Below are 26,698 nucleotides of genomic sequence, written 5' to 3' on the forward strand. Positions count from 1 at the left end.
GTGTGAGATCAATGGAGAAAATCCATGATCACATTGTGAAGCGAACCCGCAACCTTTCGTCCTATGCAGAGCTTTAACTGCGACACTACGAAGCGCTTTCAGGATAGTTTACCTCCATTGTCAACTTCATTACCACTGTCTCTACCATCACTACTGTTACCACCTCCGATTAATTATCATCATTCTGATATTGTCACCTACTAGACTTTATTATGTATTCTAGGTTTATTCATTAGTTTTAGAGGTTTCCTTAAAGAGCCTCTATCCCTTGCAGGACAGTAAGGAAGCTATCAAGGAAGAAATGTTTAATGAATTCATGAGACAGTTTTTTTTTTTTTTCGCATATATTACATAGAAGCTATTTTGGTTTTTGAAGAATAATAGCTCCTTTTTTTTTTTCTTTCTTTTTTTTTTTTTAAGATATTACAGTACCGGTACATGTCGTTGTCAGACAATAAAATTTAATGTATGTGTTCAACTTATTTTACCACTTTATTTGTTTGAACTTTTATCCAAAATAGTATGTTTTTATGTAGTCTGGTGGAATATATCCACTTCATTGATAGTTTTCATTGAAAAGGGTATCACTAAAGAACAGGTACGTGTGAGATTACAGCACTGTATTCAGGGTTGGATAGTTACACTTAAAAATGGATTTCTAGGCAACACGTAAGATGCGTAATTTATGTAATAAATGTAACAAATTACAAGCTTGCTGTAATAGACCTAATTAAATAAACAAATTATTAAATTGTTACTCAAGTTCCCAGACTACCGGTATGCATTAATTCGAGCCCTTCATATTAAGTCTCCATTTTTTCTATCCTTGAAACGATATGACAGTGCTTCCTCCATGTGTAGCTTAATTTTACTCAGCACGCCGATATAGATCCCAGAGTTTACTAGTCATTAAAGGCTGCCGGCGGTTTTAATCATTTTGTCATTGTGTTTTCTCCGGTCCCAATCGGCATCTTTTGTCTTTATATTATTTACCGAACTCTTCTGGTAGTGGTAGTTTCTTTGTGTGTAATGTTGACTTCGTTTATTTTCCTTTATACATTGACTGAAGAAGTCCTGCTCACAGAGGCTAATATTAAAAGAGAAAAAACAAAATGTGTTGTTCTTTTGAGAACTATCTGTGGACACTTTCCCAGAGGCACCTCTTTTTACTTTCACTACACAATTCAAGAGAGTTCGTGATCATATTATGATCCCGAGTTTGATACCTGGCCCCAGAACAATTTTTCCCTTGAAATTATTCAAATCATCTTCACAAGGAGCTATACCTGAAAGCTAGATTTATATTGTGATCTGATAGTCTATTGAAATTTTAAAAGGATGGAATGACAATCACATTCTGTTAACAGCTTAGTTTCGAAGCCTTCAGTAAGAGTTTATAATCAGTAATTTTGAAGTTAGTAAGATCTTGTATTAAAAATAAAAGTTGAAAACATGTCCTATGCAGGAAGGCCTTTGCATAATAAGTATGACGAACTTGATTTTATTTCCACAAAACTTGAAAATAAAAACTGTGCAAAATGTGCATTTTGTGAGTCGATGATTAAAAACAAGTTTTTCTACGCAACGTAAGTTACGTGTAATTTACGTAAAATACGTATCGAGTAATTCATGTGATCAACCCTTACTGTACCAATATGTATTTTGAAAATACATATTCAAGAATCTGTAATAATTGTTTTTTTTCTTGCAGCATGTGAAGACATGAATTTTTTTGTGTTACCGGTACTCATAGATAACAAGCTAAAATGTATGGTTGTGTTCACAGCTATGGTGTATTGCTTTGGGAACTACTCACAGGCGAGACACCGTACAAAGGAATCGATGCACTGGCTGTGGCATATGGTGTAGCAGTAAACAAACTAACACTACCAATTCCTAGCACCTGCCCAGAACCATGGCGGAACCTTATGGAAGGTAACTCTAATTGATTTTGCAGAAGTACTCACGTTTGTATTGAAATTTATAAAGAACGTCATGTTTCACCCGAGGAACTTGTATACTTAATATGGAATGAATTTTACTGTAAACCAGAAGGGTAGAGCATCCATATCAAACTTCAAATTCCGGTAAGTCGAAGTGGAATAAAGACGATGTTCAAGCAGGTTTTTAAGAGTGTACCTTATTCCTGTACCACCATATCACCAATTCTGTATCGTCACTTTAATACTGTATTATATTCCCATGCTCGTCCTTATCAGCTAGCACTATAAGATAGCCCCTGGTACATAGCAGCGGCTTCATATTTGAGCTGAAACAGGTTGAAAGAGAGAGGAAATACGGAGTAATAAAATACATAATTTCTGAGATATCAGTGAAAATTTTTGTGAACCATTTTTATAATAATTTTGTTTCTGAGATTTTGTTTGCAATATTACTGTTGGTATATTGATTGTAAAATTAAACGGACCAATATTTTTTTTACTTGTATTTATATTATTGGAGACTTTAAAGTGGAATATACAATAATACGCACTTAACCACTTCCCTTATTATCCTGAGTTAACTTGGGTTGCTAACATGTGTCAAAATTTATTAACCCGAGTTAACTCGTTTGAGTCCCATTGTCTATTTCATAGTGATTTTTTAAGTATGTAAGAAAATTAGTGATGTACAGTGATTCTGCAATATTAATGACCTCTTTACGAAAATAAAAAAAATATGACACTTTTTTTTCACAAAACTGGTAAAATATGTAGTAAGGGAAGAGGTTAAGTAGACAGAGGAGATAATCTATCTTTTTCTGATTTGTCAGTGTTTGGAAAAGTGAAATTATTACTTTTTTAAGAGAGGAAGTTTTCTCTATTTATGTTTTATATTTTAAAAAAATCAGATGTGCCTAAACAAATTTAACACAACTTTATACCAATACTGAAACCACTTTTTTGCTATTGATATAATATTTTTTCAATAGTAATTACACTCCCTTCACATTCATCTTAATGACATTGAAGTTAATGAAGTAATAGTAAGAAAAATCACGTAGTGGAAGTGAGCTACTACATAATAAGTATCGTGTAATACAATATCAATTGATGAATTTGCTAAGACAACACCTGTTAAACCTCCAATTGTGAATAAAAATACAAATCCTAATGATCATAAACAAGGTGCTCTATAAGATAATTGTGAACCGTATACTCTACATGGAACAATGAGTGGCTGCAATTCCCTGCCGACATGTGCATTACTTTATTATGCTGCATATATTTATGTAGAAAGGGTTATTGACTAACAGAACGAAGAACGAGGGGACTACAGGACGAACAAGGGAAATTCCTTAAGGAGTACAAGGGGAGTACGAAAAGTACAAGGAGAATGCAAAGAGTGCAGGGAAAAACAAATAATACAAGAACAGTGGGAATACCAGGAGAACAAGGGGAAAAACAAGGTGAACAAGGGAGATACAAAGAGTACAAGAAGAATACAGGGGAAATATAAAGATTACAAAGGCAAATACAAGGAGAACAAGGGAAATAAAAAGTGAATAAGGAAGATACAAAGTGAACAAGGGAGATACAAAGTGAACAAGGGGATTACAAGGAGAACAAGGGGAATACAAGGAGAACAAGGGGAATACAAAGAGAACAAAGGAAATGCAAGGAGAGAAAAGGAAATACAAGGATATCAAGAGAAATACAAGGAGAACAAGGGCAATACAGCTATACAGGGAGAACAAGGTTAATACAGGAAGAACAAGGTAAATACAAGAGAACAATGAAAGTATTAGGAGAACACTGGGAATAGAAGGATAACAAGGGGAAGACAAGGAGAACAAGAGAGATACAAAGAGTACAGGAAGAATGCAAGGAAAGTACAATGGGAATATAAAGATTGCAAGAAGAATACAAGGAGAATAATGGGAATACAAGAAGAACAAGGGGAATACAAAGTGAACGAGCGGAATACAAGGAGAACAAAATACAAGGAGAACAAAATACAAGGAGAATAAGGGGAATACAGTGAGAACAAGGGGAATACAAGGAGAACAGGGAGAATATAATAATAACAAAGGGAATACAAGGAGAAAAAGGACAATAAAATGAGTACAAGGAGAATACAAGGCGGGAGAACAAGAAAGGTGAGTTACATTTTTATGTACCGGTAACAGAAATTCTCAAATAACCTCCCCCATACCTAGTGAGGAATAAGACGTAGTTGTACGTCAAAACTTTTGTGATGAATAATGATGACAGAAGCTTGAGTTTAACCGTGGGTGGGGATAAGATTTTTCACTCATTTTAACCTACAGAGAGTTTCCATATTTCGTTCCTGTATAGTGGAGTATGGGGTAATAGGCAGCCAGAGCTTTGTGCCGGTCATATTACCTTCTAGTGTTTAGTGTCTGAACACTCTGCCTCTTTGCCTCCTGTATGCCTGATTAACATGCACTCAGACACTTTACGTCTTCCTCCTTTCCCCACTATAATGATTACAACTACAAATTCAATAGATCTGAGCAGTGATGAATTCGAGGGTGGCCCGGAGGTGGGAATTTCCTTCTCACTGAGGTAAAATTAATTTCCTCTCTGGAGATTATAACAATGATCTATTATCAAATATTTATTTTTCCTATACCCATAAAATGTGTTATTTGTGTGGGCTAAGAATCACTGTACCTTTCATTCTTAGAGTAAACTTTCAGGTCTAATTATATATAAGGTGTGCTCTTTCAGTTGTTCTTATACTTATTTTATTTTAGAACTATCTATCCCCTATTAATGCAGTTTAGGATACCTCGAAAATGACAATTTTAAGATGAATTATGGTACAAGCATTCGCTGTTTTAGTCTCATTATTTAATACTTTGTGAATTTAGCATTTTGTTTTTAAATACATTCATTTTACTATACAACCAATAGACATTTCGTCTCCCTTTCCTCTCTTGAAAGAGACTATGAATTCAACACATGAATTTGTCATGTAGGCTTATACCGGTCTTCGTGAACCAAATGGATGTCCTGAATGAAGACTATAAAGTTTTATAAGAAATTTTGTTTTTACAGCATGCTGGTGTTCGGATCCACACCTTCGCCCTTCATTTGAAGACATCCTTATTGCTCTTGATGATATTGTTCATTCGGCATTTACTCAGACACCGCATGAAAGCTTCCATACAATGCAAGAGGACTGGAAACTGGAGATTGAAGAAGTTCTACATGGTTTGCGAATGAAGGAAAAGGTATTATTATTAATTCTGTTCCCAACTTTTGATTTTTCAGGACTTTTATATATTCATTCTTACTGGTACCTTGAGTTTACATTTCGGATATTACACATATTCTATTAATTCTTTAAAACATCTTACCCCCACATCATATCCTTGCGTCATAAATTGTAGAGAGATAGGTGCCTAACACAATAATAAACAGTCCATCGTAAACTTAAATTTATATATTTAACTATAGTACCTCCAAGCATAGTAGTTTTAGGTTCATTTCCTGGTGAGGGAAATTTATTTAACCTGAATACAATATGAATGGTCATATTTCATGTTTTACATAGAACAGTGATAAAGAAGTTTACTATTCATGAATGTTAATAGTACCGGTAATGCATTGTGGAGCCATCGAAATTGACCAAGGGATTCACCATTCGAAATATATTAATATATTTTAATGTATACATCTTGATTACACAACTTTTAACATTATATCACTTTGGAAAACGTATTATATATCTTTCACGTCTTAAATTTTATGTTACCTTGTTAACATGTTTTGGCCTGCTATCGGCAATCATCAGAACTCATATATTTTAATTAAACTCATTTTTCAAATTGATGTTAAGCTATAACCAGAGGACACAATACATCTACATACGCCGATCACATAACCAATACTAACCATACGTACAATAACATAAATACGGACATGGAAATCCTACACACACAACCCAAGAACCAAAAACTCAACAAACTGGAACAATATTAAATATACAAACACACTAAAACACACCCTGATCAAATCCTCAACACACAGATCAATTTCAGTACACACACACTATTCGACTCCACAATTCAACACCTTCCAACAACAAAACACACCCTCCTAACAGGCAGAGAAGTTCGAGATGACGCCGCGATCTAGTAGGCTCTGATGATGGTGCGTGAAGCACTGAAACAGCTGTAAGCCGGACAGATATTTCATATTTAACACGAGTAAGTCCACTAGTTCATCAATTAATGATGTTAAGTATCATTTTAATACGAAGTAAAATTACCGTCAGCAAACAATTGAATCGGTTTTATTGAGAAACCCCTTAAGTTACGAGATACATAGTTTTGGGGAAAAACAAAAAAACTGCCTAAAAGAAATGCATGAGTTAAGAATTGGAATATTTGAAATGGAAAATGTTGGTAAAAACATAATGAATATTTCTGTATGCAAAATAATATTTTTTAAATAGAATATGACTCAATATTCATGTATACATCTTGATTATACAACTTTTTAACACTATATAACTTCGGAAAACGTATTGTGTGTCTTTCACGTGTTAAATTTTATTACCTTGTTAACATGTTTCGGCCTGCTATTAGCCATCTTCAGAACTAGCTGTTGCTGGTCTTGGCGCCTTTTGTTTTGACCACACCTACAGAGACATCAACACAGACATGGAAATTCTACACATCCAACCAAAAAGCCAGAAACTAAACACTAAGCCAGTACAATACGAAATATACAGACACACAAAAACACATCCAAATGAAATTCTCAGCACACAACTCAATTTCAGAACACACACACTTTTTGACTCCACATTACACTACGCAAACACATCCCCACAGGAAATAAAACAAAAGGCGCCAAGATCAGCAACAGCCAGTTCTGAAGATGGCCAATAGCAGGCCGAAACATGTTAACAAGGTAATAAAATTTAACACGTGAGAGACACACAATACATTTTCCGAAGTCAAAATTTATGCTTGAAAATGTTTGATTTACTGGGTTTCTCAACATCTGGTAAAGATTTAACAAAACAATCTCTTTATTTCATGAAATTATTGAAAATTTGGTCAAAATATAATACGAATTTGATTCTCAAAACCAGTATTTAGAAGCTGACTTAATCATTTTTGCTTCATGTAAACAAATTTTACTCTAATCTGTATGAAATGTTAATAAGGACATAAATAATAAAAAGTTCTGCATGAAATAATCTAATAAAATAATGTTGTTGTTGTTGTTTTCTAATGCCAGGCGTTTGACAATAAAGTCATTTGACCTCTTGCACTCCAATATTTTTCAAAGATATTATCATGACCAGCCACTGAAGCACAGATTTTGAGGTGTTCCGAATCTATTTCTTGGTTTGAGTTGCATAATAAATTACACAAAAGGCAAAACATTATTCTAACAAATCCAAAATTCAGACACAAAATAATTAATTTACCAAACACAACAGCTTAGGGTATAGTTTTGTTCATTCTGGTGTCAGCCTTATCTCAAGCGCGCATGTCACAACAGAAATACCGTTTGACCTGTGGTATTTTTCTACAAAATGGTATATCTATCCCTATAGAACAGGAATTAGAAATAAATTCAATTTTGTTAAAATTTGATTTATTGAGGTTTCTCAAAAAACCGATTCAATTACAATATTAGCATTCTATACCAGAGTTCCAGATTCAAGTTCTGTTGAATTTAAGGTTTAGGGTGGAATTTGTAGTTGATGAAGACTGTCAAGGAAGGTTTTCTTTCGGATAAACCAGATTCTTTTACCATGTGTCTTATAATCTCATCTTAAATGTATAGAAGGGATATACACTCAATTACAATGATTATTCCTATGAAACATCTACACAGTGTCCATTATCTTAACCATGAAACTAACTGATTTAAGGAATGTATTGTATATAGCATCCAATCAGTTTATACATAATTTTTATTGATATAATAATATTGCGATCGGATTTTTTCTGTACATCATATAGGTGAAATTTTTCCAAGTTCTTTTTTCCCGTAGCCATCCAAGAAAGAACCTCATAATAAACAAAACGTTATTTAAAACAAATTATTGAAATTATATTTTTATTGCTAAAAAGAGTCATCATAAAATTTTATTTTTACACAACTTACACAAGCTTTAAATAGTAGTATAATTTATTTGATTAATTAGTAGATGGAGACTATTTTTTAATTAATTAATAGTTGGAGACTTGATTCCATTATATAACTCTTCACTGTCTTTGAAATATAGCGTAACCGCAGTTATAAATATTTGGATACTATTATTTAGGTGAGCATGTAGTCTGGTTTCATGCTTATCTGTTTATATTACTGTGACTTCTGAAATGTAAACATTTACTTTAAGAATTCATTTAAAGTAAGAGGTGTAAATTATATAGAGGTAATCAATGTATGAGTAGATAGATACATGTAGTGTTTATGTAATATAATGTGTGTTGCTGCATTTATGGAATACAGCTTCCTTACAGCTCTTATAGTCACATCATGCATTTCTTATACATTTAATTTATTCTGTTGTTTACATTATTGTAAGGTGTAAAGTGTATATTATATTAGGAAAATACATTAAAGACAACTTGTTATGTGCGTCAGCACTAAGAGTATTTTGCTTTGTATTACACAGTAAGCTATTTGTATTATTTTTATTACACAAGCCAGAATTTCCATAGAAATCTACTTATATCTCTGCTGATAAATGTTTTGATAATCTTCCAAGTTAGAGACATGGCCAGTATTCATTATTATGTAAATGGAATGGAAGGAATTGGATTGCATTCCACTTTTCCTGTTCTGATACCGTGATTTAAGTAAATCAACATGAACAAATGTATTGCACATACTTTCTCACATCTTCATACATATTTCCATGAGGATACGATTCAGCACTCATTCCGTATGCGAGTCCTAGGCATGATGCCTAAGACATGCAGATCATCAATATTTTTACCCAAAGAATTTTTTTATTTTAATTGTATGTAATTGTGATTGTATTATTATAATTTTTAATTCAAGGGGACATGCAGACGGGCAGAATTTAATCAAAGTGGACAGCCTTCCTTCCTTATGTCCCATGCCATATAAATACAGACCAGCCAGTTTAAAAGTTCCGAAACTTTCTTGACCGGTAGCAGTTCGAGCCCCATGCAATCGCAGACATTTCCCACCATGAAAGTGTAGCATTCTTTCCACCTATACGAGGCCTGTCTAAAAAGTATCCGACCTTTAGCCAGAAAAAATATTTCAAATACCTGACGGGGTTGGGACCCTAATCCCCTTCAAAGTAGGCCCCTTGTGCTTGCACAAACTTAGCCCACCGATCCTTCCACTGCCAGAAACACCTCTGGAAGTCTTCTTTTGGAATGGTATTCAGCTCCGTCATCGCGTTCCTCATTATCTCTTCTCTACTCTCAAAACTGGATCCTTTCAGTGGTGTCTTCAATTTTGGAAACAACCAGAAGTCGCAAGGAGCCAGGTCTGGGGAGTAGGGAGGTTGGCGAATGGTTGTAATTCCATGTTTGGCCAAGAAAGTGTGGATCAATTGGGATGAATGTGCGGGGGCGTTGTCGTGATGCAAGTGCCAGTTGTTCGCCGTCCACATGTCTGGTCTTTTGCGCCGAAGTGCATCACGGAGTCGCTAGAGAACATCGTGATAGTACTCCTTTGTCACCGTTTGTCCTTCCGGTGCGTATTCGTGATGCACAATTCCACGGACATCAAAGAAAACAGTCAGCATCACCTTGATTTTGCTTCGCACCTGCCGCGCTTTCTTCAGCCTTGGAGACTCGGGATGCTTCCATTGCGACGACTGTCTTTTTGTTTCTGGGTTGTACCCGTACACCCATGACTCATCTCCAGTTATCACAGTGTTCAGAAACCCAGGATCAGTGTTGGCGGTGTCCAGAAGGTCCTGTGCAACGTCACGACGGAGGTCTTTTTGTTCCGGGGACAACAACTTGGGCACGAATTTCGCAGCCACTTGGTTCATGTTCAAATCATCACGCAAAATTGCATGTGCAGAATCTTTACTCACTCCAACCTCTTCGGCAATCTCCCGCACGGTCAAACGACGATCTGCCATCACCAAATTTTGCACCCTCTCAACAACAGCTGCACGCCGAGCAGTTTGGGGCCTGCCACAATGCTGCTCACTCTCCGCTGATGTGCGGCCATCTTTGAATCGGTTGAACCACTCCTTAATTTGTGTTACACCCATCGCATCTTCCCCAAACACCTGCTGAATCTTACGAATTGTTTGACTTTGAGAATCACCAAGCTTTTGACAAAATTTGATGCAGTATCTTTGCTCAGTTCGTTCAGTCATCTTGCGAGAAAACTAAATCCGACAAACACTTAGAACAGCACCTTACTTGGCGACCACCAGCCAGTGACTGGCACAAGCGAATGCAGTGAAAAAATTCAAGCATGCGCATTACGGTTCCTCCTTCCACCGTGCACAGTGGCGCCGCCTTAGAATCACTACTTTGTGTGGGAAAATTTAAGGTCGGATACATTTTAGACAGGCCTCGTATTTAGTCTTGAGTGAGATTTCATTGGGTATAGTAGACCTAGTGTTATGCAATGGTGAGATCTTCACTGTGTCATCATATATTCATATTGAGGATGTACACCAAGTGCAGAAAGTTGTGTATCAGAACAAGACAAGCATTTAGACGTAAATTTTCTGGCAGCCAACAACGTCTTCATTTTCTTTTCCGGTCAGTTACAGAACCTATTTTATTAAATTTATCCATTAACTCTAATACTGCTTTTCGTGTTGGGACTGGCCTGCCAGGAAATTTACGTTTGTATGCTTGCCTTGTTTTGCCACACAAGTTTCTGAATTTGATGTATGTCTTGAAGATGAATTTACGACGACACAATGAATATTTCACCATTACACAACACTATTGGACTCTGTAATGAAATATCACCCACGACTGTACAATACAGCCGTCCTGCTCTAATAAAATCTCACTCACGACTGACTGCAGGCGAGAAGAGCACCATGCTTCCATGGAGGGGAATGCCAGTGATTGTATGGGTCATTGCTGAGCGATGTTTCGGGACTTTTAAACTGCTCACACTGTATTTTTATGGAAAGACATTATAATTGATCAAGCAAATGTTCTTAACATTAAATGTTAGTCTTTATAGCATACAATTAATTTTCCATTTGCACACCAACAGATGCGAAATTAAAATAGTCTTTGTTAAAATATAAACAAGATTTTTAACACATTTAAACATGAATATTGTTAGCTTATGCACAGTGATAAATGATGCTGTGAAGTGATTGCGAAGGAAAAGTTGTAAGCTAAATATATCAATAGCTAAAGGGATTATTAAATTGCTGCACTCTTAATAGTTGCGTGAATTTGGGGAAATGGAAAGCAGTAACATTAGATGAGCTTTGGATAGGACTCATCCATTAACGTCCTCTAGCTTGTGCAGTCTTTGTATCCAGCTATTTCAGAATGGCAAATCTAAGGTATAAGGTGAATTTAATGTAGATGCATTCAACAAAGAATCTTGAAACTTTGCTCGGTGTCAGAATGTATAAATAAGTAACTATGAAATAAGTGTCTTGTATACCGGTATCTAAAATAATAAAATGGTGCACAGTCAGAAGGTTTAATTTGAAGTGATGTACCATCATCATCTCCATCCATAATTTGCGAATATTTACAGTGACAATATTTGCATATTTAAAAAATCTTTAAAGTAATATTGTTTTGAAAACCACCTTCTACCAAACAATAAGCAAAATTGGATTCAGCAGGTAAGAAACAATGCAGTTTTTAGTAAGTTTTCATACTGATGTAAAATTACAGAATTACAGCCCATTTAAGCTGAAATTGGATTAAAGCAAGTGAGTATAAATCTATTTTAATAAAGATACATTTCAGTTTCCACATGAATAGACAATTTTTCTGTAACATATAAATTAAAAACACTTAAATAACACATATACATTAAAATTAATACATTATTGCATATGATTTTTTTCAGAACACCACACGATCATTATTTTGAATGAAATTCTACAGAAATAATCAATGATTCTGAAATAAAATGTTCGCTTTTGCTTGTATGTATTAAGTGAATCAGCATGACTGTGAGGATTACGCGATTTTAATTATTTTTTTTTTTTATCGTCCCACATACAATAGAGAATATTCGGAGATGGTGAGATAATGTTATGATGATAATGAGAAAATAGTGAAATGCGAATAGTAATAAACCTAAGTCCCCAAATTAAAACATCTCTACACTCACTTTTGCATCACAAATCTCACAAATGTGGTACCGGTAGGGATAGAACTGCATACCATTTTGTGAAATGATGTTACATAATTGACAGACTACAGCAACACTATTATTGGTGATTCCAGCTTTGCTTTATGTTATTTGGCATTTGATAGGTGTAGAACATGTAGCCATTTTTCTTATCTGTATCTGATTATACCAAGGGAGGAAGCAGGCAGTTTCAACATTCTTGTGTTTAACCTGCTTTGTAATAAATTCCTTAAAATGTGGTTTTAAAAAATTGACAGATTGTCAGTTTCGTCAACATATCCTATATAACACACATTAGTTCCATTTTTAATACAGTATCAATCAGCAGAAATGACAGACAGACCTAGTTTTTGTAACAACTGCCACTATCCCATTGGACCATCTCTCCTATGTCCACACACAAAAAGTAACAGTAAAACATACAGGAAACTAAATACTTGTAAACTTATTTTAAAACTGTTTCACTATATTGTTTCAGTGTGTAAATAGCCATGTATATATTTAAATAGGCTAGTTCATATTATACATCTTGATTACACACTTATAACATTTTCATTACGAAAGATTTCGTAAATTTGTTATGTAAACAACTTCTGTATTAATTGAAACAGTTATGGTAATTTACCTTAATGATACAAGGAACACATTACCAACACCAACCGCAACTGTAGCAACATAGAAACAGATATGGAAATCCTATATGTTGAACTGAAAAACCAAAATTAAACATACTTGAACAATACGAAATATATAGACATAAAAAAACATATCCACAACATATCCTCAATACACAATTAAATTTCAGAACACACACTCTATATGACACAACACTACTAATCGTGACCAATCATAAACGCACCCACCACCAAGGCAACAAAAGAAGAAAGAGGAAACCAAGCATAGACCTCACTAGAAATCTGAAGATAGCCGAAATCAAGTCATTAACTAAGGTAAATTACCATTGTTGTTGGTCAACTGTCCGAAGACAGGTCTGAACCCCACAAGTGATACCAAGAAGACACCACTTATGAGGCAACTGGGCCAGGAGATAATGGGGTAGGGTGGCCAGTTCCTTTTCCCCTCCATTGCATACATTGCCGACTAGCTACATATTATACTAGTCAGACTTCAGATGCATACAAACAATTGTTCTTCCTCTGACACATATCGTCAAGTGAGATGTACTACTGATAATAGATTTACATATCAGCCAGAACCTCAGAATTACCATTTAGTTTCAATTAACACAGGAAAGTTGCTTATATAATACATTTACCAAATCTTTAGTAAATATTTCACTTCAAAAATAAACAAAAGAAAAAGGTAGGTTCCATTATTTTTCTGTTTGTTCGTCTGTCCATTATAGGACTGCACGGGCCAAAATTTTGAGTAAAGTTCAGATTCAGAAGTGAATGGACTAGGCTGGGCTAGGCTTCACAGCATTTGCTCATATTGGGTTGAGGGAAAACCCCGGAAAAAACCTCAACCAGGTAACTTGCTCCGACCGGGAATTGAACCCGGGCCACCTGGTTTTGCGGCTAGACGCGCTAACTGTGCTGAAAGTTATCCAGCATCTGCTCTTAATCGGTTGAGGGAAAATCCCAGAAAAGTCCTAAATCAGGTAACTTGTCCCAACTAGGATTTGAACCCGGGCCTGCTTGTTTCATGGTCAGGCATGCTAACAGTTACTCCACAGCGGTGGACCCCATAACCGTAACCTACTTTAAAAAAAAAAAAACTTTCAGTATTGGACCTCGGACTCATTTCACCATCATTAATTCACATATCATCATCATCATCATCATCATCATCATCATCCATACAATAGCCCGGTTAAGTTCACTGTGCAGCGTGCTGTACTTGTACAAGAGCACGGCTTTTCAGCTACCTAATCATTCACAGAATAGGAGTGATAAGCACAATAAGCCTCAGGCTGCAGTGCAAGCCACAAGAGGGGAAAAAAAAAAACTAAATTCTAGATTTGCTATAAAAATCTACAGATTAAGACCCTACGATCTTTTAAAAAAAAAAAAAAAAAAAAAAAAAAAAAAAAAAAAAAAAAAAAAAAAAATTTAAAAGGTTAATCGTTAATCGCGGAACTGAAGCTGTAGATAATGAGGGATTACTGTAAGTCAATTTGAATAATGTAGTAATGAGTACTCACTGGCCATTACTGATCCATGTAGTCAGTTATTATTGATACTAATCTACTTACCATTTAATACTATGTACTGTTGCTCTAGATAAATTAATAAATTAAAGATAAAATATGTGGTTTGTATATTAGCCATATGTAGGTGTAAAACAAAGATTTCCAATTTCTTCTTCTCCGTCTTCTTTTTTTTTTTTTGTGGTGAAAGATGGTTATATGTTTTATTAAATAGAATTAAATTGAAATAAAAAAACACTGTCACAGACCGAGAAAACGCCATAAAATAGTTCTGATTCTAATTGCCTGAAGTTTACTGGAACCCAGTAAGTCCTGAAAGATATCAGCCTGAACCTGGCCCATGGTGCAGGCCCTTGACCGTGTAGACCTCTACTGTCCACATATCTATGTCTATCTTGCATTTGTTCCCTATTCTTTTTAATCATCACATAAAATATCTCTTTCTTACATAGATTTTTCATTGCATAAAGTATGAAGCACAACATAAACACAGTAAATACTAAATACTTATTAATTTATTCAGTTATGTATATATGTTTCATATTATAAATGTTCATTATAATTTCGTATGAGGAAGTGTGTGCAATTTGTTTATACTGTTACTTTAAACGTGCCTGATTTATTCGTAAACACAACATTTTCTTCTAAATGATTTCAGAACTGTGATACCTTCTAGTATATTAATATATATGTTTCACTGTTATTACATAGTTCTCATACATCCAGTCCAAAATCCTAACATCAAGTCCCTCCAAGTGCTTGTTCATTATGCAGTAATAGTAGGTTTGTAAGTAATGTTAGATATGTGAATAAATGCTGTTTAAATTTTAGAAGCTTATCTATCACTATACTTATTTGTCATATTTAAAATCCTCTTTTTATATTCAAGCTAACCTGTAAACTTAAAAAAATTACAATTTGCAAAAATTTTCTTTTTGTTTCGTTTGATGCTTCATTCAGGCATGCAGGTCGCTAGAGGAGGTGAGTGGTGTCCATTAGGAGTTTGGTGGTTGTCTGTCTGTTTTCTGTTACTAGCACTATAAATAAATCCCTTCACTTCCTGTATACACATTATGAATTGCCGTTTTCGTTACCTAGTAGTAAGTTACATGTTCTAGATTGTTAAATGCATGAAATTTTACCATTCTTTGTTTTGCAGTGTCTAAATTAGTTATTACCAACTTTTGAATACATTAGTTACATATTAACCCTTATAAGAGTGGGCTGTAAATATATCAGGTTCTTCAAAATGACCATGACAGTAATATAAATTCTTAAAATGTTTTATTTTTAAATACTAGTGTTCAAATGATCACACAACATTCATAAGACTGCTCTTCAAAGGGTTAACTATATTCATTAGATTACTACAGTGTCTGTTCTTTGTTAATGAAAAGAATAGTGTAGTTTATTTTGCAGTATATGTGTCCAATGCATTGCAAGTATTGTGTAAAAAATTGTCTAATCATTCTATAAATTACGTGCGAATCAAATTTCATATATTGGGTCATCCATATATCATGGCACCAGAGCTGAGATGGAATCCTGCTCAGCCAGTAAGCTATTGCTTCCCGTTGGCTGAGCAATACAAGAGCCCGATGTTCAGCAAGCTAGAGAGACTGCCTAATAAATTCAAATTCATTTTAAAAGTTATTTACTCACCCATGTCACTAAAGGGGATGCTGGAACTGCCTGCCTTCGTTTTCAACAAATTTCTGGCATCTTTTTATGAAATTACTCATTACTTTTCTTAGTTCTCTTTGAAAAAGTGAATTGATCTCTTGCAAAATGTTATCCTTAAGTTCGTCTAAAGTGTGTGGGTTCGTTTTATACACTTTATCTTTTAATGATCCCCAGAGATAATAGTCACAGGCAGTTAAATCAGGGGATCTTGAGGGCCATATCTTGTTGCTAATAACTCTATTGTCAAACACTTGTCGAATAGCCTGCAATGAAACACTGGCTGTATGAGTCATCACTGAGTTCTGCTGAAAAAAACGCGAAACTACGTTCCCTCTCAGTTAATTCAGCCAAAAAGTGTTGCAAAATGTTGTTCACATATCTACCACTGTTAATTGTGTCCTCAAAAAAAAAAAATAAATAAAAAAATAATAATGGGCCTATTATTCTCTCACCGGAAAATGCTCACCATACCTCTAATTTCTCGTCATGAAGAAGTTCATCATGAAGCAGATTAGGTTTTTCGGCATTCCAATGTCGGTAGTGTTGAGAATTTACATACCCATGTAAATGAAATCACGCTTCATCTGAAAGGAAAATGAGATTAGGATCAAATTCTCGTCATGCATTTTATTCAAAATCCATTCACAAAATCTAATCCTACATACAGAATCACCCGGTTTAAGTTCTTGCACCACTGTACATTTATAGGGTTTTAACTTAAGTAACTTTATAGCTCTTTGTACGGAACCATAAGAAATTCCTGTTTGCTGAAAAAGACAGCTAAGAGATTTCTTAGGGCAATTTTCTAAGCATTGTCCAATGTCATCAAAAATTTCTTCTGTGAGCACTGTATGTCACCTTCTTCGCTTCTTATCAAGAACACTTCCTGTTTCACGAAATTTATTAAGTAATCTATGAATCATCCCATGACTTGGGACTCGAACACCTGGAAAATTCTCTTGAAATAATCTTCTGACAGTACGAGTGGATTCTGTGTGGACAATGAATCGTAAATAAACACCTGATGTGGAATAGAATAATTAGGCCTATTATTTGCCATTACTGTCACTTCACTTCACTTCACTTCACGTGTTGCTCTCACTGAAACCAGAACAAACTGCATTGCGAGACCTTGAATAAACCAGTTATCCCCGCAGACTGCTCCCCGTCTGCCCACACAAATGCAGCTCCGGTTCCGAGACATATGGATGACCCAGTATTTTAATGGTAGTATTTCTGTTTAAATTTTTATGTGATTTTTATAGAGGATAGTAATGATAAGATCAATAACTATTTTTGCTCTTAATTGCTATTACAATTTCTTCCTTAGTACTAGTGTTCAGAGGTAGTTACTTGTCATTTTAATGGCAAGGAAAATTTTTATGTACATAGAAGACTATATTGTTATTACTGCCATTATATTATTTAATGGAATTGTATTTCATTGTGTGATGGGTTAGTCATAAATTTTAGTTATTGCAAGTCAGCTTAGTGGTCAAGTAGGTACCGTAATTCACATCATGTTCTAGCTTCACTGATTCTAATTTAGCTGAGAGTGATGGCTTTTTAAGATAATTCATAAAATCCTCACCATGGCATTAAATATGGGGATCGTATGTTATACGTTACTGTACATATGCATCTCCTGAATCAAGAATCACTAGACAAAATTTTCCTCCAGCCATTTCTAACCAACGTTGACATTCGTATTAGCTAATGGTCAATCCTACCAAGTATGTAATAAATTTATCCTTACAAGTGTCTTCACCTGATAAAGTCTAGGTAGGTAGTATCGTTCGCCATTTTTGTTCTTTCGTTCCCGAGCTACCATAAGAGGAATCTATTTGCCACACCGTTAAACATTATCATGTCGTAGCTCCTATGATAATAAATCAAACGCACTGTAATTCAGCAAATAAGAGCGACAAATAACGTCTTTGTGTGCTTTCTGTGAACGCCAATGAAAGAGAGAAAATGGCGGGCGATTATATTAAGTATTTATCGAGCCTTAACAAATGAATAACGTCTTCATAAGCGAATCACAAGACGCACACGTTTAAATGTAGCTGACCTGCAATGCTATTGGCTGCCAGAAATTAGAGTGACGGGACTATATAACTATACATTTCTAATGTCAAAACGAAATGAAATCACACCGGAACTAGCCACCAACATAGCTTGGTTGGCTAAGGTACTTGCCTGCCAATCCAGAGTTGCACTCGAGTGCAGGTTCGATTCCTGCTTGGGCTGATTACTTTGTTTCTTTCCGAGATTTTCCCAACCGTAAGGTGAATGTCAGATAGTCTATGGCGAATCCTCGGCCTAATCTCTCCAAGTACCATTTTGCTATCACCAATCCCATCGATACTAAATAATCTAGTAGTTGATACAGCGTCGTTAAATAACCAACTAAACAACAACACACCGTTACTTGTCATAATGAAACAATACAATTTAATGACTTTGATTCTCAATAAAATTAAGTTTTCACAGATTGATACCTCTACATTTAATTAAAGATACAAATGCAGAAATCGGTATTTCTCCTGTGATGAAATATAATATCAATTGTAACTGTTAAAGTTCTAGCATTTCATTCAATGTTGCTGTGGTGGAAAGGCTATTCCACCGCAGCAACATTTTCTTCCAAGTATTTTGCATTTAACTTTAACTGTACTTAAGCATGTTCAGCTGGAATGTCTCTTTATTTAGCTATAGATCTTTTTCAATAATAACTGCATTAATAACCTTTCAAAAACTCAATAGCACTACCGAAAACTTAAAATACAGCATCAAATTTTATACGAATGACAGATATTTTGGGGGAAGGGAGAGGAGACACATGTTAAATTGTCATGCATCAATGGTCATCCCACATTTGTATTTAAATATAAATTTATAACTAATTGTTGTATTTTATATCTGATAAATTGTAAGAGAAAAAATAATCTACCATAATAAGAATTTCCAATCAACAAATATCTTACAAAATCATAATGCAGTAGCTGCTTGTTGATGATTTCTCCTTATCACTAAGCATAACATACGGCACCCCTGCAGCTGTGTTATTGTTTCTCTTACTTGCCTCCTGTTTACGTACACTGGCTAAATTCAGGGTTCCTCTCTCTCTCTCTCTCTCTCTCTCCCTCTCTCCCTCCCTGTCTTGTACGGAGGAGTGACTCGAAGGCTTGAACTGCAGCCTGAGGCTTATTGTGCTTACAACTTCTATTCTGTGAATGATTGGATGCTGAACAGCCACGCTCTTGTACAACTACAGCACACCCCACCGTGAACTGAACCCGGGATGTGGTATGGATAATGATGATATGTGAATTGAAGTCTGTGTGATTGGAATGGATTTTTCTAAGTTTTCTATGCAATAACGAGTTTTTATATTTCTCGTGTACTCATTAACTCTTAACAAGTGCAAGAAAGTTCTGTAGAGAATTTTTTTCAGATGTTAGTTTTTACTTGTCGAATAGAGTATACATAATCTTGTTAAATATCCTATTTGCCGGAATATAAGACTCAAATCCCCTCTTCATGTACATTTTTTAGGAAAAAAACTTTATCGCTGAATATTTTAATGAGTTTACTGTATTTTAAATATAAAGTAATACATAGGTGTACTTTCATCAAATACCCAATGTAACTAGGAAAAAATACCTTTTAATCTTCTTCAGCAAAGATTTTCTTGCGAATACTGAATCAATGTTTATATTCTAAGATGGAAGAACAGTTGGAAGAAGAGCAATTTGGCTTCAGGAAGAGAAAAGGTATGAGAGATACAATTGGACTGCTATAGACAATCTGTGAAAGATGCCTAGAGAGAAATAAAGAAGTGTATGTAGTATTTATGGACCTAGAAAAGGCTTTTGATAGAGTGAATTGAAATAAACTGATGGAGATCCTAAAGAAAATTGGTGTGGATGGGAAAGCAAGAAGACTGTTCAATAATCTTTATATGAAACAACGAGTAGAAGTCAGGATAGGAGAAGAAATGTCAGAAGGAAGTAAAAAATGGAGAGGAATACGTCAAGAATGTCCTTTATCACCTACCCTGTTCAACATCTATTTGGAGGACTTAGTAAAAACTGTTTTCAGAACATGAGAGGAATGATAGTAGGAGAAAGAAGAATAAAGTGCATAAGATTTGCTGATGATATGGCATTGTTAACAGAGGAGGAAATAATACTAAAGGATATGCTACTGGAGCTGAATGACAGCTGTGAGCAGTATGGGATGAAGATAAATGCAAATAAGATGAAGATCATGGTCATAGGAAGAAAAAAACAGAAGATAAACTTGCGAATTCTAAATGAGGCAGATAGCAATGGCAAAGGAAGCTTTTAATAGAAAAAGGAACATCTTCTGCGGACCTCTGGAAAAAGAACTAAGAAAGAGACTAGTGAAGTGCTTTGTATGGAGTGTGGCATTGTATGGGGCAGAAACATGGACATTACGACGAAGTGAAGAAAAGCGAATAGAAGCATTTGAAATGTGGATCTGGAGAAGAATGGAACGTGTGAAGTGGACAGACAGAATAAGAAATGAAGCTGTGTTGGAAAGAGTGGTTGAAGAAAGAATGATGCTGAAACTGATCAGGAAGAGGAAAAGGAATTGGTTGGGTCACTGGCTGAGAAGAAACTGCCTACTGAAGGATGCACTGAAAGGAATGGTGAATGGGAGAAGAGTTTGGGATAGAAGAAGATATCAGATGATAGAAGACATTAAGATATATGGATTATATGAGGAGGCAAAGAGAAAGGCAAAAAATAGGAAAGACTGAAGAAAGCTGGGTTTACAGTGAAAGACCTCCCCTTAGGCAAAACACTAAATGAATGAAATGAAAATTTTCTTCATAAAACCCAGAAATTCATCTCCAGAGCTAATTGAAGAGTCACTTGAAACCTCTTCTAAATCAAAATTTGAGTCCTCATGCAACATATTGTCCTCTGAAACATTCAGTTCGTTACTAATACCACACTTCTTAAACGATTTAACTACTGTCTCAGTTTTTACAGCATTCCATGAAGCTTTGACCCATTCACAAACTCAGTATCGGCATATAAGATGCATCCTGTTTTTCAGACCCATTTTCAAGAAAAAAAGTGTGCCTTATGCACCATCGAATACCAATACTGTAATTGAAAGACACTGGTAATGTAGAGACAAAAACCAAAGGAAGAAATGACATGTATTGACCCAGGATATCGTATACAATGTAGCATTTCGTATGGAATGTTTTCAAATAAAGCTGTGTATTTTATTTTTAATGTATTAACAGCTAGTGATAATGACGATTCTTTTTCAACTATCTTGTATGCTGCATGACTATGGTTCGTGTATGTCCCGTATTTTATGACATCGTCCTTTATTATGAGGTTGTGTCCTGGTGTCCCAATAAACTTCTTTGGGACGCAGAATTGTCCCATATTTTGTGGATTTGTGTTTAACTTAAGACCTGCAATTGCCAAGAAATCGATAGCTCTCATTCATAAAAAATGTCCTACTAATTGGCAATACTGTCATGTTGCGAGTACCATTAACAGACGTGATAATAACTATGCTAATATTGAAAAACTGTTTTCCGTGATGAACTCTTTATGGACAAATGAAACTGTAGAAAATGTGAAAGCTATACTCATTGTTAGTGTTTTTCAATAAGAACTGTGTGGAATTTCTTAACTTGGTACAACATAATCATTCTTTACTAGAGAAAATAGATTCATCTGAGAAGTATATCACAGGGAAAGATCAACAATTTAGTATTGTTCAATTTTAAGGTTGCTATATCCTATAATTAATGTATGTTCTTTTCCCTTTGCTTCGTAAATAAGAAAAGCAATAAAATTTGGTTGGTTCATTCAGACCGAAAGTGTCCCATATATGTATTTTTTTAATATATGAACCCTGTGCATAACAGAAGGTGGTATCACAGTTACAAACAAGGAATGTGCCACTAGTGGTAAGAAAATAAAATGGGCACAGTGTATAATGAAAATTGTTAAGGTTTTGTGTTTTTATCATTACCTTTCCCTATTAATTTATTTCGTGTTCCTTGACTGTTATCCTTTCAAACTCTAGTCAAAAGATGGCTCTTTTCTCATAGTGTCATTCATTTCACATAAAGCATGACTGTATGACATTCTTGCTTGTTTGTGAGATCTGGATGCATTATTAAGATGAAACAGATTTCAGCAATGAGAGTTACTTAGTACTTGCACTGAGTCATAAGAAGACGACTCAAGTGTTTCACGGAAAGTATCAACTCCATCTACACTTCCACTCGGAAGATGGAACCAATTAGCTGTTTGAAGTCGTCTTCATTCATGACATGGCAATGAATATTGAGATAGCGTCATGTTGACTATATCATGAAAGCTTGAACTCTTAAATCAGATCTTTTATCTTAATCCACACCACACAGCACCAGCTGTTTTACTTAAAAAAAAAAATAATGATTTTACAGCTTTAGCCACTGATACTGCAATGACAACAATTTTATTGTGTAACTGTAAACAGACGATTCTTCTAACAAAATAGTATTGTTTTGTGTGCCTTTTAGTTAAATTTAATGTTTAACCACCACAGAGCGAGGTGGCTCAGTGATATCTCAGTAACTGCTTTGTGACAATCGGGTGACATTACACTTTGTAAACACAACGCAGAACTTAAATATCATGACGTATTTAACTACATCTTGAATTTAAGATAGAAGTATCAAATGCTTTAGATTTGGTATAACAGTATTACCCAGAACAAAATTCATTGACATCTTCCTATTCCTATAAATGAGGTAACTCTGTCAAAACGTTGATGTAATTGTAGTTTTGTTTCTTGCTTTATCAGACCATTTTTTATGATCTTCTTATCTCACCTAATGTCATTTGCAAATATACACATCTAAGATGAGTTATTTCTTTTGTTAAAAGTAATAGGTGAAATGTATCTGAATATTTTGGATTCACACATTGAGAGAGGAACAGAGACTAAGAGTGTTCGAGAATATGGTGCTTAGGAAAATATTTTGGGCTAAGAGGGATAAAATTACAGGAGAATGGAGAAAGTTACACAACACAGAATTGCACATATTGTATTCTTCACCTAACATAATTAGGAATATTAAATCCAGACGTTTTAGATGGGCAAGGCATATAGCACATATGGGCGAATCCAGAAATGCATATAGAGTGTTATTTGGGAGGCCGGAGGGAAAAAGACCTCTGGGGAGGCCAAGACGTAAATGGGAGGATAATATAAAAATGGATTTGAGTGAGGTGGTATATGATGGTAGAGATTGGCTTAATCTTGCTACAGATAGAGATCCATGGTGGGCTTATATGAGGGCGGCAATGAACCTCTGTGTTCCTTAAAAGCCATTTGTAAGTAAGTATCTGAAGATTTGAACAGTGATAAGTTGGCACTGTTAACTGTTTAAAAGTCATGTCAAGTTTCTAGTACAGTGAACCGCAGTGAATGTTCTCTGTCTTGTGTTTCTGTCAGCTGATCAGTAGCAGGTCTCCCCTGCTGCTGCTGCTTGAATCCGCAAGCCTATGACACTTAGCCAGATTAAAACTTATGTACTATGTTATATTAATAACGTTTGGTAATTATCCTCCACACAGTAGCTGCTGAAAGTGTTGTCCATCTTGTGTAATGTATAATTTTCATGTCATCAATCACAGAACCTATTTCATTAAAGCTATTCTCTAGATTTAGTATTTTTTTCTACATAGAAGTGAGTAGCTAAGAAATTTATACCCGAAACTTTCTCTTGTTATGCCACACAATTTCTTTTTTCTGTATGTACGTTCTCAAAATTGGACATCCCTGTTTTGTGACTAACCACTAAAGATGCCGATTTGGCTACTCTCAAGAGTTCGTGTCCCTTTATCTGCATTTTGTATGTAGCCTGTCCTTCAAAGAGCTGGCAGTAAAGACACGCAGCTAAGAATAATGCAGTTTATTATTGTGTGTTATGTCTTACAATGGTTATACATTCAGTGCGTGAACTTATACTTGTTTTGAAAGGTACATACATATGGCAAAAGAAATCTGTGGCAAAACAAGGAAAACTTTAGATGTAAATTTTCTGGCTGTTCAGTTCCACTATAAAAACCATACTAAATTTAATTAATAGGTTTAATGAAACAGGAGATGTCAATTATGTATCACACAAGAAAGGCATCACTTCCAACAGCTACTGTGAGTACCGAATGTTATTAATATAACATAATACTTAAGTTTTAATCCAGCGAAGCACTTTGTTTGCAGTGGTAGCTGGGGGAATTTTCTGCTGATCAGCTGACAGAAACGTCAGGAACATGCACTGGTATTTACTGCATACGGTATCCCTTTGTCTGGGGTCGTATCATACAGTTTAAGAAGCAGTTGTATAAGACAGGTTGGTACATAGATACACAAGTACATAGATACTTGATATTGTAAGTTTCGAATATATAAAACTGTTATCTCAACAACTAATGCTAATGCTTGTCGAAGCTACACTAGTGGATAAGAATCTGCTGAAGGTATAGATGTTTATCCATTTTCATCATGATGTCTTGTGTCGTGTTGAAGGTTTGACAATGTACCATGTCATGTCACAGGAATATCCACCATGATTTATCAAATACCGTACTGTATTAATTTGAGAAAAATCCAGATATTGACTTAGGTCCCATGCAACTTCATCTGCAAAGTCAAGAAAGAAGAAAAATTAAACTTTTGTTGGCGTGATATTATAGATGTATAGATACATATTACTAATAAAAACACACTTTGACTTACTTCAGTGAACTTCAGACCAGTTCCACGAAATTATATTTTATTAAATATATTTTACTTTATTGGATTAACATAAGTTCTGTATACTATGGTTTTTGTTGGGATGCACATGTCATTGACAATACTGACATTTAGTTTAAGGCCGTTCCTAATGAAAAATTTTCCCTGAAAATTGTAATATCTTTCCACTATTAGGACTCTTGGTTCTCTTTCACCTAAAGGGAGCCTTTGCTGAGCACTGTCAACTAGAGCCAGCTGAATCCAGGATTGTTTAAGAGTGCTCTTTCCCCATCTCATCTCTCAATAATTGTAATTGGGACCAGCTGCAGAAAGATTACCAATATAATTTTAATATTGTTTTCACCAATATGAACTGTTTATTAATTGGAATGACTGCTTGTAGACTAGTTTGTGTATCAACGTGAATATTTGTTAATAAAATGTTACAATTTAAATATATTCTTATATATAAATATGAAATCGAGGGTACAATAATATAACCAGCGTTATTATCATTTAGGAATTGCGGTGCCGGGAAGAAGAACTAACTAAGGCACAGTTGCAGCAGAAATTGTTAGAAGAGAACCTTCGTCAACGAGAACAGGAGTTGGCTGCAAGAGAAATAGATCTTCTGGAACGAGAACTCCATATTATGATCATACAACAGCAAACAGCACCAACACCTGAAAGACGCAAAGGAAAATTTCAACGTAAACGTCTTAAATTCCTAAAGAAAGAACCAGGACAGAACATCAGTCTCCCTTCAGGTATTAGCTGTTTAGATATTTTGTATAATGAGTCTGTTTTTTAATGTACATTTTCTTCTCAAAATAATATACATTTTATTATTATTATTATTATTATTATTATTATTATTATTATTATTATTATTATTATTATTATTATTATTTTCTGTAATAAAACATTCTCTTTAAACCAAAATATACTTTCCTAATGTTGCTGCATTTGCTACACCATCTTCTGTCAGTCGATGTTAACCATATTCCATTGAACACCATTTTTCTTTTGTAATTGCCGATTTGATATTCTTGTAACATGTCCAAACCTTCTTAATCTTTTTCTTCTATTATTTATAAAATATTCTATTCCACATAATTGAAAACTGTTTTCAATTTCGTAATTTCTCTTGTAGTACTACATTCTGGACTTAATCTATTCCGGATTTTTTCTTTTACTTGCTTGCTTGCTTGCTTGCTGTGTGCTGTTAGTAGTGAGGTTATAAATCTACATGTTCCACTCTTCTCTATTAGAGGCAGGGTTGGCAAAAAACAGTTTTATTAAAAAAATATATAAAAACGTGTTTTTTTGTTTTTAAACTGTTTTTGTGCTGTTTTAAACAGTGCCATGAAATAATACCGGTACATTTTAAAAATGTTGTTGTTGTTAATTAATGCTGAGTTCTTGGTAATAAAGCCATTAACTCGCTTACTGCTTATATTTCTCTGAAGATCTAGCAATGAGAAATAATTTTATTTTTTATAACATTACGAAATGCTTCACAGTCCAGTTATGAATTGGCACAAACTTGTAATTCTGACTTCATTAAAGCAGTGGAGCATCTGTTCTTGCTGTTTGACCATTTGTGATTCATTGTGAGCTTAAGAGGGACTATTCCATGTGGACACCACCCAATTATACACATCTTCCCACATAGTTAAATAAACACTTTTGTTTTAATGGAGGCTCTTCATCATCAGAATTTCTCTTCTCTAAATATTTAAACAGCATACTTAAAAACACCGATTAT

General features: G+C 34.8%; 1 protein-coding gene across 2 annotated transcripts in view; it reads left to right on the plus strand.

Annotated features, from left to right (window-relative positions):
* The window catches only part of LOC138703357 (mitogen-activated protein kinase kinase kinase 10-like), a 230,202-nt gene that overhangs the window by 154,527 nt on the left and 48,977 nt on the right, over nt 1-26,698 (plus strand). The window contains exons 3-6 of one of the 2 annotated variants that reach the window (XM_069831159.1): nt 1,787-1,935; nt 5,025-5,200; nt 15,418-15,438; nt 25,451-25,697. In XM_069831159.1, the coding sequence (XP_069687260.1) occupies nt 1,787-1,935; nt 5,025-5,200; nt 15,418-15,438; nt 25,451-25,697 (593 nt within the window). The remainder of the gene's footprint in view (nt 1-1,786; nt 1,936-5,024; nt 5,201-15,417; nt 15,439-25,450; nt 25,698-26,698) is intronic. The other variant, XM_069831160.1, reaches the window with a different exon arrangement.

Source organism: Periplaneta americana, chromosome 7 (assembly GCF_040183065.1).
Source record: "Periplaneta americana isolate PAMFEO1 chromosome 7, P.americana_PAMFEO1_priV1, whole genome shotgun sequence".
Classification (NCBI taxonomy): Eukaryota; Metazoa; Arthropoda; class Insecta; order Blattodea; family Blattidae; genus Periplaneta; species Periplaneta americana.